Here is a 12,500-nt window from a genome sequence, read left to right on the forward strand (position 1 = left end):
CAAACAGACCACACCAGGTCCAAACAGACAACATCAGGTCCAAACAGACCACACCAGGTCCAAACAGACCACACCAGGTCTAAACAGACCACACCAGGTCCAAACAGACCACACCAGGTCCAAACAGACCACACCAGGTCCAAACAGACCACATCAGGTCCAAACAGACCACACCAGGTCTAAACAGACCACACCAGGTCCAAACAGACCACACCAGGTCTAAACAGACCACACCAGGTCCACACAGACCACACCAGGTCCAAACAGACCACACCAGGTCTAAACAGACCACACCAGGTCTAAACAGACCACACCAGGTCCACACAGACCACATCAGGCCCAAACAGACCACACCAGGTCCAAACAGACCACACCAGGTCTAACCAGACCACACCAGGTCTAAACAGACCACACCAGGTCCACACAGACCACACCAGGCCCAAACAGACCACACCAGGTCCAAACAGACCACACCAGGTCTAAACAGACCACACCAGGTCCACACAGACCACATCAGGCCCAAACAGACCACACCAGGCCCAAACAGACCACACCAGGTCCAAACAGACCACACCAGGTCTAAACAGACCACACCAGGTCCACACAGACCACATCAGGCCCAAACAGACCACACCAGGTCCAAACAGACCACACCAGGTCTAACCAGACCACACCAGGTCTAAACAGACCACACCAGGTCCAAACAGACCACACCAGGTCTAAACAGACCACACCAGGTCTAACCAGACCACACCAGGTCTAAACAGACCACACCAGGTCCAAACAGACCACACCAGGTCCAAACAGACCACACCAGGTCCAAACAGACAACATCAGGTCCAAACAGACCACACCAGGTCCAAACAGACAACATCAGGTCCAAACAGACCACACCAGGTCCAAACAGACAACATCAGGTCCAAACAGACCACACCAGGTCCAAACAGACCACACCAGGTCTAAACAGACCACACCAGGTCCAAACAGACCACACCAGGTCCAAACAGACCACACCAGGTCCAAACAGACCACACCAGGTCTAAACAGACCACACCAGGTCCAAACAGACCACACCAGGTCTAAACAGACCACACCAGGTCCACACAGACCACACCAGGTCCAAACAGACCACACCAGGTCTAACCAGACCACACCAGGTCTAAACAGACCACACCAGGTCCACACAGACCACACCAGGCCCAAACAGACCACACCAGGTCCAAACAGACCACACCAGGTCTAAACAGACCACACCAGGTCCACACAGACCACATCAGGCCCAAACAGACCACACCAGGCCCAAACAGACCACACCAGGTCCAAACAGACCACACCAGGTCTAAACAGACCACACCAGGTCCACACAGACCACATCAGGCCCAAACAGACCACACCAGGTCCAAACAGACCACACCAGGTCTAAACAGACCACACCAGGTCCAGGTGAACTCTGTCAGATCTTCCATGTCTTCTAAAGGTGGAATCCCTCCAGTCTGTTCAAACGTTTGTCCACATGTGATTCATTTGATTCGATACTTAGCGGCACTTGTGAATCTAGCAACAGAGTGAACACCAGGCCGTCATCTGGGCCCAGTTCTGGTTCTGGTGCGGGCAACAAATGTCGTACCCCCTCAAATACAAGTTTCTGAAGGTAGAGGAAAGGAAAAGAGGAGCACAACAACAGGAGACGAGCAGAGTCGAACCGGTTCCATGTAGTGGAAATGCAGCAATAGAGGAATTAGTAAAGAGTCTGGAGTTTCACTGTCACTGTACCCACCCCCCCACCGAACCATCATCTGTTCTTATTATTAGTTCATACTGTATATGTTCTATTTTCTGTGTAGATGGAAATATAACAGACAGTTAATGCAAACACACCTGTTTGTACTCTTTTATTCCCTCACCCAATGAGAATCAATAAGAGAATTGGATCAAAAGGCAAAATCGATAATGGAATCAGAATCATTAAATTCTTATCTATTCCCATCCCTAGTTATGGGTATTTGTACTAGTTGTTGGTAGTTCTATTAACTCCAGCTCATCTACTTTTTAAACAGTTCTAGTTCAGTTTGTGCATCCATGTGTCTCCAAGTGTTTACTCCTGGAGGATTCTGTAGGTTCTGTTGGTTCTGTACATTAGTTTAACAGTCTGGTTTATTCCAGTTCTACATGTAAAATGTCATAAGAAAACTTTTGTTGTGATTTGGTACTGTATAAATACTAAAATGTGATTGATTGAACTATAGTTATCAGAGTGCATAATGCCACCTATCACAGCCTAGATGACATGACAGGAAACAGGAAACAGCTGATCCTCGTGTGCATGACGGCTCCTGTTACATGTGGCAAAAACAGAAGTAACTGTATTTCCTTTTTTTAATTTCCATTCTAATCAACTACTTCTTTTCTGTATCTAAGCTACTTGTTTGTGCTAATTTCCTTGTTATCTTTGCTCATTAAAAAAAAAATAAAAAAATCATTAAATCATGGTGAAAGGCCAGTTATGTGTGTAATAAAGAGACGCGATGAGAAAACTTTACAAATAAATGCACGACCACAACTGTCCAAACAGGTGGTATCTGGAACCAGAGAAAAGTACTAACACGCCTGTTTCATCCCTCCCCCTTTGACTTTGTGTGTGTGTGTGTTTCAAGGTTATTATCGTTAACAAAAACTAACGAAATGACGAAAACTAGAATTGTAAAAACATTTTCATTAACTGAAATAAATAAAAACTATAATTAAAAGAAAAAACAATAACTGAAACTGTATTGTGTGTTTACAAAACTAACTAAAACGGATAAAATTATGGACAAAATTCACTTCGTTTTCATCTTTGTCAGTGTCGGATTGATATGAAATCAATTTCTTTGTCTCTCTCAGTTTTCTGTGCTGTCTCCATACGACACTTTTTGCTCCGTCACTTGTGTTCACTGTGGTTTCCAGTCGTCTTCTGGTCCCCACTCTACCTGGAAACATGGAGACTAAAGCAGCAGAGTCCTGTCTGGGATTGATTTGAATAGGAGCACAGAGAAGAAGAGAAAAGAGACCACTGAACTACAACTGAACTACAACTGAACTACAACTGAACTACAACTAAACTACAACTGAACTACAACTGAACTACAACTGAACTACAACTGAACTACAACTAAACTACAACTAAACTACAACTAAACTACAACTGAACTACAACTGAACTACAACTGAACTACAACTAAGCATTTAGAAAAAAATGAAAACTAATAAAAACTAGTAAAGCACTCAGACCTCCGCCAAGGCAGATCAGTGTCCACCCCCCATCACCACCAAAATGTAATCATTTGTTCTTCGTGCCAGTGTCTACATTTCCTGAAATTTTCATCCAAATTCATCCATAAGTTTTTGAGTTATTTATACACAGACGGACAGACCAACGCCGGCAAAAACAGAACCTCCTTGGCGGAGGTAAGAAAAACAAAAAAAGCTGGTACTTTGCTGACATTTCCTGGGTCTGAGGAGGTTAATGAAAAATCCACAACTATTATAACCTTGGTGTGTGTGTGTGTGTGTGTGTGTGTGTGTGTGTGTGTGTGTGTGTGTGTGTGTGTGTGTGTCCTGTCAGGCAGGTCCATCAGGTAACAGCACATACCAGATCATTAAGCTGGATGGTTCTTGTGGGTTTGGTACAGGAGCGTTAACTGTGCCTAATTACGCACAGACACGCTCTTTCGTTCGGCGGTGTCTCTGTTTTTTTCATGAGGACTCATGTCTCTGTCACCAACAGTACATTCATGGAGGGTGTGGTCGAGCAGGAATGTTGTTCTTATTAAATACGCTGCTTATGATATAAAGTCACAATTTACTGCAGGTCGTAACTGCGCTCAAGAGTAGGGCTGTGTATCGGCAAGAATCTGGTGAGACGATACAAATCAAATACTAGGATCACGATACGATATGTCACAATATATCATGATACTGTTAAAAAGACAATTTTTTAATGGTTTTGTTTCTTTTTATAAAAGATTATCTTCCGGAAGAATTGAATTCCAGCAGAAATCTGCACAAATCCTAAACACATTTGTATTTGATCCCAACAGGATCTAATGTTCTATCAGCAAATGTTCCAACTGTGTTCAAACTGAAATTCTGTTTTCCAGACATTCCAGTTTCAGATCCTGTTCAAATGTTCAGATTCTATGAGTTCACAACTAGTGTCACAACATTAAATATAAACAAAAAACAAAAACACAAAATGAACCTCCACTATATCTGCATTTGAATAAATACCTAAAAATATCCATACAGTACTTTTTAATATCAATTCAGTATTGTGAAATGAAATATGATGATATACCGCAGAACTGATACTTTCTAACAGCCCTACTCAAGAGACAAAAACACCATGTAATAAAAATGCCAGAACTGTAATTAAATAACTTTCCAGTAAACATTATAAGTATAACATTATTCAGTTAAACACTTTTTAATGTGACACACATTTGTTGTTTGATCAGGAAATGTAACTTTAATGAGGATTTTATTTGAAATAGTTACTTTCAGGTGATTCGTAAGTTAGCGGGTGTAGGGGTGTGAGAAAATATCGGTTCTGCAATATATCGCGATATTTCATTTCACAATACTGTATCGATATTAAAAAAGTACTGTATCGATATTTTTAGGTATTTTTTCAAATGCAGATATTGAGGAGGTTCATTTGTGTTTTTTTTGTTTTTCTTCTTTGTTTATATTTTATTTATTATTCTTTCACACTCTTTTATTACATAATGTTGGTTCCTTTGTTGGGATTGAACTCAAATCCTGTTCTGATGTTAGTTGTGAACTAATAGAATCTGAACATTTGAACAGGATCTGAAACTGGAATGTCTGTAAAACAGAATTTCAGTTTGAACACAGTTGGAACATTTGGTGATAGAACATTAGATCCTGTTGGGATCAAATACAAATGTGTTTAGGATTTGGGCAGATTTAGGATGGAATTCAATTCTTCAAGGAAATAATCATTTAAAAAAAGAAACAAACCAAAAATTTTGTTTTAAACAGTATCGTGATATATCGTATTGTGATCCTAGTGTTGTCATTTGTATCGTATCACCAGATTCTTGCTGATACACAGCCCTAAGCAGGTGACTTTAATTCAAATGACACAGACGTTAAAAGGTCTGAACGGTAAAGTTGGTTGTTAATTATTCCTTTTGCATCAAACACACATGCTTGTAGTAAACACATAACATGTCAGCGAAGCAGTTCAGGAAATGACAAGTTTCTTCCTTTCTACCATTATCAGGATCTAAATCTGTCTTTGATCGTGTCCAAAAGATGTTTTAGGTAAAAATGTCCTGTGAGTTGTATGTGTATTTGACCTGACACTGCTGCTTGTGGTTGTTTCAGACTTTCAGATTCAATCAAACACCCAAAGTGTTACAAAAGCTTTACAGTGCATTCTCAGTCATAATTAATTGACCGTTTTTGTGCATAGAACACTGCACCTTCTGTCAGGCCGGTCATTTCTGTTCATTTAGAATTATTATTATCAAAGGCTGGTGAGTTCCATTCATACAGGAGTCCTTTTTGATTTACTATCTAAAACTATTTACTTTAATCGTAATATTTGTCCAGACTCATATATGTAAATGCACTATTAACTTTAATCATAATATTTGTTCTTGTATCAGTGATATTTTCAGTCTGTGAATCTGTTGAACTAATTCTTCAACAGTACATGAATATTCAGAGGTTCTGTCCAATCCAATTATTAGTCCATTATTCTCTGCTATTATCTGCATATATCACTTCCGTTCAGAGGTGTTTAGTGTCCGACTGCAGTGGAAGCTCAGCTTCCACTAAAATTACAAAAATTAAATGCTCAAATCTGTTCAGTTGTTTTCATTTCATTGACTCCAAATGTGTTGGAACACGTTCATCTCTCAGACCAGTTGGTTCAGAATCAGTTTGATCCCAGATCAGTGGACTGGATGTTGTTCACTTCTCCTCCATTCCCGTGTCTGTGTTTTCTCCTCCATCTCTGCTCAGTGCATTTGTCGTAGACGCTCAGCGTCCATGCACTTCAATGGGACTGAGTGGAACTGCTTTTTTCAACAACTCTAAACTGGACGCTAATTGGATAAATGACACCATGTTGTCCCGCCCCCGGACGCTCGGTGTCTCTGGGGGTGAATGGAGCTGTGGGCGGAGCTCAGCCGGGCTGGACGTTGAGCTTCCACGTGCTGATTGGAGGATGGGTCCAAAGGCTGAATCCTGTTTGATTGACAGCTGTTTTCAGATTTGCTCCTTCACTGACACAGTTCAGTTTAATACCATCACACATTCTGCTGGGAAATCACAGAAACCAAATGAACTGTTCATTTACTGACCTGAAAGAAACACAACCACTGGACTAACTGGTTTACATTTAACATCATTTCAACGTTTTCTTGTTTAGTTGGTACGATAAGGTCACTGAGCATTTTCTTAAAAAGGAACGGAGGACGAATTTATGTTTAAATAACTTGACTTTTTTTTTTTTTTTTTTTTTTTTTTTTTTTATGAAAGTCGACAATGAGCTTCCCCTGTCTGAAAGACCAGCAGCTCCACTGCTTCAGTTGGAATATGTCTGTTCAATAAAAGTTTAGGATCATATTTGTCGTGCTTTAGTTCCCGTCAGTCTTTTATTGGGATACTGAACAAAGGTCCAAACTGCTGTCCCCCTGTCCCAACAGATTTGTGTTCATAAAAAGTGATCATTTCAACATTTTGATCCAATATTGATCCCAGTTGTAGTTTTCCATCAGAGCTAAAGCCCTTTGTTTCATTTAGGATCCATGTACGATGAGAACAGCATGTTTTGGACATTTGAAAAAAGTGAAAAAAAAAAACATGTTCAGTGGTCATTTTGAGTCCCAGTGTCACGCAGCAGGAATTTAAGTATTTTATCCCAAAATGTTATTTCTGTCAGCTGTACCATGTGTCATGTGACAGTCCTGACTCAGACCTACTCATACCTGGATTAAACACAGATCAGTTATTGAGTTTAAACCAGGGGTGTCAAACATGCGGCCCATGGAATGAATTTACAAAGTACAAAATTCCACAGTCCAGGCTGTGGAACTCATTTTAGTGTCAGTTCCACATCCAGACCAATCTGATCTACAGTCAAATAATAACAGCAGAAGAACCGACAAAAAAGAATGACTGCAGATTTACTACTGTGTTTGATGTGAAAAAATAATATTCCACTATGTCTATAAATAATGACAACTATAATGCTTTTTCTTTGTTTTAGTGCAAAAAATAACATTAAATTGTGAAAATATTTACATTTACAAACTATCCTGTTACAATAAAATGTGAATTATCTGAACAAATATGAACCTGAAATGTCTAAAGAAAATTCAGCCCAATTTGAACTCTTTTCTTCCTGTTCCTCAGTGTTTAGTGTCTTTGTAGATCTGATCCAGAATGCACATGGACTAATGAGAAGTGGAGGCAGAAGACTGTTAAAATTGCACTGATTTTTCTTAAGAAATTTCAGTTTTTTCAGGTTATTCATATCTTTTTTTGTTTGGAAAGTTTATAAAAGTAAGTATTTTCATAATTTAATGGGTTGTTTTGCACTAAAACAGAGAAAACTAGAAAAGCACTTAGAGAACACAGACCTCCACCAAGACAGATCTGCCCCCCCCCACCCCCGAACACCACCAAAATGTAATCATTTGTTCCTTGTGCCAGTATCAACATTTCCTGAAATTTTCATGAAAATCCATCCATAACTTTTTGAGTTATCTTGCTAACAGACAAACAAACACACAAAGCACAGCGATCACAGTACCTCCTGGTGGAGGCAAAAGTTGTCAGTTGTCATTATTTATCGGTTATTCTGTTCTTATTTGACTGGTTCGACCCACTGCAGATCAAACTGGACTGAATGTGGAACCTGAAAGAACAGGAGTCTGAGAGCCCTGGTTTAAACAGACACTAGTGAACAGGACATGCACTGTCAGACCAGATAAGTTGAGTTTACTTAAAAAATCGGAGGTAACCCTTAAAAAATGTAAGTAATGAGTAATGAAAACTTGAGTGTATTAAACTGAAATGCCTGATTTGAATAGAATTACTATTTTAAGTACAACACACTAAATGCCGAGTTCATTTCACTGAAAATTTGTTGCAATGTTAATTGTTTTGTATAATAATTAAGTTAATATCATCAGTTCATTGGACTCAATTCTAAGTTGATTTAAATTAAAATCTTTTGCAATATAAACTGCTTTGTATATTTATTCAACTTAATATATTGTAGCATGGACAGAAGTTATACAAGAAGTTTGCTCAAAATTTACCAGTAGGGGAGGTGCTTATAATTTGGCAAGAAATATAGAATAACACTATATACAAATGATTCTATCTGAACAGTAAATGCGTAGTTGTTCCTCTGGCTCTGACTGACGGTGCAGCTGTACAAAAATACACAAACAAACCCAAAAAGGCCGATAAACACTGACACACACACATTCAGTCCAAACTAACACTAACAGCACAACCCACCGAACCCCTGCACAGAAAAACAACACATTTACAACAACAGCAACAATACCCACAATGCAATGCACAGATAAAAAGGTGTGGTCAGGACTAAAACTGAAGGATTTAAATCCATTCAGCCAAAACTGTTTCATACTTTCCACTATGTTTACAAATGAGTAGAACGTACTGAATATTTTATAGAACTGGAATCAAACTGAAATCATTGAAGTACATTGTAACTAAAGTCTTTTAGTAAATACAAAGTCTGGCCGTACACCGCTGGATCTGGACCCAAAGTCAATGATTAAAAGTTAACGGTGATGGGATGAATGAAGGAAAAGAAAGACACACAGAGAGACAGAGGAGGAGGAGGGGGGGGGGGGGTGTTGGGTGTAGTCCGTTAGCTGTTATCTGATACCAACGTGGTCTTACAATAAAACCTCCGCCGGTGGCAACAATGGGGATTGTTTTCAAGGAGAGAGAGAAAGAAAAAAGGGTTGAAGGGAAAAGAGGTGCACTCCCTTGGCTTTGTCATTCAGATGCAGAGCTGAAGGTAAACACAGAACAGACAGTGAACACATGGCACCTCCTGCACAGAACACACCACAGCATCCAGGTATGAAACACAGCCACCCATTTCAACTGAAAAACTCTGAAGTCAGGTGTCTTTAGGATTTTTGAAACCTTCAGAAAGAGGCTTTTAACTCATCTGTTTCAACTAATCAATAAGTTTGACTATACTCTAAATCAGGGTTTTGTGTAAAATAAATAAATAAATAAATGTTTGGTCTGGATTTTACATGGAACTGTTCGGTTTGGTTTTAATTGTTAAGTTTCATTCCAGTTCCATAGTTACACAGTTTACACACATCAAAGGTATCGAATAAATTCTAATCAGACTGTAATTACAGTCGAATCTCCTGTTTGTTTGTTTGTTTGTTTGTGTGTAAAATATGCAGATGTGACTAAAACACACCTTATCCTCCTGAGACCCAGCAATGCATGTTTGTCCTCTGTTGTGGACAACAGTTCCACAGCTTTATTAAAAAAAAAAAAAAAAAAAAAAAACCAGTATAAAGGACATTATATTTTTAAAAATGCATCTGAAAAAACTGTTGCATCCCGCTGTTTCCAATTAAGGCAATTATTTAATGTAAAATGGCGAAAATGCTGACTTACTGGGTTTCAGGAGGACATCTGTCAGTTCAGTGGAGTTCTTCCCATCTTTATCTCTGAACAATTTTTTTTTTTTTTTTTAACGAATGTAGTGGATGTTTTTCAGGAGGGCTGATTCTGGCACGTCATTAGGACTAGATCTGATTCTGCGCGTAAACTTCGACAATTAACACAGCTCCAGCAGTAAACAGCACCTGAGTAGGGCATAAATACCACTAAAATGTGCAAAGGACAAGTCTGACAAGGATTTATTTGTTATAGTTGATTAAACTGATGGGAGTCCGTTTAAAGTCTTACTGAGTTGTGCGTAAAAATGACCAAACCACTGAAACTTCACACAAAGATAGTTTAGTTTTCAGGATAATTCAGCTTTAAAGCTCTGTTTTATGTTTGAGTTCGCATCTTGAGAACTTTGTTTGCAGAATGAGATATCCTCCTGAGACCCAGCAATGGATTTTAGTCCTATAGTGGAGAAGAGTTTCACAGTTTTATTTAAGAAAAAAAAAAAAAAACACTGTCCACTGCAAAGGACATTTCATCCCATGAAAAGAACAGAAACCACCAACATTTAATCATTTGTTCCTTATAAATATTTCCTGAAAATTTCATGAAAATCTTTCCATAACTTTTTGAGTTATCTTGCTAACAAACAAACAAAAACAAACCCTGGCAAAAACATAACCTCGTTGGCGGAGGTAGTTATCTGGAAAAAACTGTGGCATCATACGGTTTCCAATTAAAACAATTATAGAATGTAAAAAAAAAAACTTTACTTAGTGGGACATTAAATCCAGAAATCCGTCATATAAATCCTATTCTGTTCAAAATCCTAAACCTCTCACGCTCCACAGCTCAATTAATATTCAATAAGATTTCAAATGTGTCTGAATTTGGGGCAAATGTAACGCAAATGTGCAGAAGGAACGCAGGCGCATTCAGGCTGAAGGTCGAGCCCAGAAAACCAACAGGAACCGGTACCTGCAGGCCCAAACACGGACCAGAACCCGGGTTAGACATGGTATTATGGGGTCAGTTTTAAAGGTGTGGTGGTGATGGACGGGCCTTCCAGTCCAGGGGGGTCCACTGTGGATCTGACCCGCACCCACCACGACCGGATTCCCTCTTCCTCTCTCTCTCTCTCTCTCTCTCTCTCCCTCTCTCTCTCTCTCTCCTCGGCCCGCTGTGTGTTTCCCGTTATTCTGCAGCTGCCCCGTTACAATCTCAGCCCTCTGCCCCACGGATCACCCCCCCACCCCACTCCCACCCATGTCCCCAAACAGCCCCAAACCCACAAAAGCCCGTGCGTAAAAGTCTCCGGTTCCGCCCGTGTCCTCCGGCCCCTCTCTCCTGCTGAAGCCCGGACATGGCTCATTACGCGGCGGGGACTCACCTGGGATGTAGACGTCTCCTCGTTCATGATCCGGGAGTTCCGACCAGTTCCGCTTTCCCGGCGAAACGTTGGCCTTCTTCACCAGAAAGGCCCTGGGCATGTTCCAGCCGGAGCCCCAGGAGAGGCCGACACAAGTCCCAAACACTGGCGGACAAACAGGAACTGCAGGCGGGAGGACTCAGACGGAAGGAGCCGGTCCCCTGTCCTCCTGTCCTCTTTTCCTCCTTTCTTGTCCTTTTTTTTTTTACCGTTTGAATCCTTCCACCTCTTTACGCACACCTGGTTCCAGCTCTGACGCAAAAAAATGAAAAGAATTCGGACTTTTTCCTTCGGAGTCCAGGACAGGTGAGTCCGCACACAGGTGATCCAACCCGGACAGACAGACAGAAAACAGACAGACAGGTACAGACACGGCCTGAAATAACGGGAGTAGAGAAAGAAGGAGGGAGGGAGGGAGGGAGGGAGGGGTGAGAGGAGGGGAGGGGGGCACATACCCCGATCACACACACACACACACATTCAACAGTCCCAGAGGTGGGTCAGAGAGCTGCACAGGTAGCTACTCATTAAAAAAAAAAAAAGCAGGAAACGGGTGCCAGCACGCATGCGCGGCAGAAATAACGGTGACAACAAGCTTGGAGGGAGTCTGTATACCTGCTGAACCGGTTCCCCCTCCCTGCTCTCTCTCTCTCTCTCTCTCTCTCTCTCTCTCTCCATTCCGCTTGAAGGTGTGTATAGAGGCCACGAGGAAGAAGAAGCAGAAACAACTGGGCAAAGGTGTGTGAATGAATGAATGTTTGTAGTATTGTGTCTTACATGAAAAAAAAACAACAAAGACCTGCCCAGTCCTTCCATGGGCTTAGAAGACACCAAACATACAAACCAAAGATCAAATACCAGACAATAGGAACAACAGACATGAACAAAACAAAGTACTGACCTATTTAACCCTTTCATGCAGTGGCCCAGAGGTGCAACAGCCCCAAAAATAATTATCCACTGTAAGAAAAAAAGAGAACAGCCAAAAAATTATCCACTATAAAAAAAAAACAGCCAAAAAAAAAAAAAAAAAAATCCACTATAAGAAAAAAAAAAAGAGAACAGCCCAAAAAATTATCCACTGTAAGAAAAAAAGAGAACAACCAAAAAATTATCCACTATAAAAAAAAAACAGCCAAAAAAAAAAAAAAAAAAATCCACTATAAGAAAAAAAAAAAAGAGAACAGCCCAAAAAATTATCCACTGTAAGAAAAAACAAAACGGCCTAAAAAATTATCCACTATAAGAAAAACAAGAGAACAGCCCAAAACTTATCCACTATAAGAAAAAAAAACATCATCCACCTTTTCAATTAAGGGGGCGCTGTTTACCCAAAAGGTCTTTTACTTTAAAATTAAGGCCACCAGAAAAA

The 12,500-nt window shown here is 40.3% G+C and overlaps 1 protein-coding gene across 1 annotated transcript in view; it reads right to left on the bottom strand.

Annotated features, from left to right (window-relative positions):
* The window catches only part of LOC115438140 (putative transcription factor Ovo-like 1), a 29,238-nt gene extending 17,699 nt beyond the window's left edge, over positions 1–11,539 (bottom strand). Inside the window, exon 1 of the mRNA XM_030161551.1 lies at positions 11,090–11,539. Coding sequence (XP_030017411.1) covers positions 11,090–11,189 — 100 coding nt within the window. The 5' untranslated portion in view covers positions 11,190–11,539. The remainder of the gene's footprint in view (positions 1–11,089) is intronic.
* Positions 11,540–12,500: the final 961 nt, after the last annotated feature.

Source organism: Sphaeramia orbicularis, chromosome 18 (assembly GCF_902148855.1).
Source record: "Sphaeramia orbicularis chromosome 18, fSphaOr1.1, whole genome shotgun sequence".
NCBI classification, from domain to species: Eukaryota; Metazoa; Chordata; class Actinopteri; order Kurtiformes; family Apogonidae; genus Sphaeramia; species Sphaeramia orbicularis.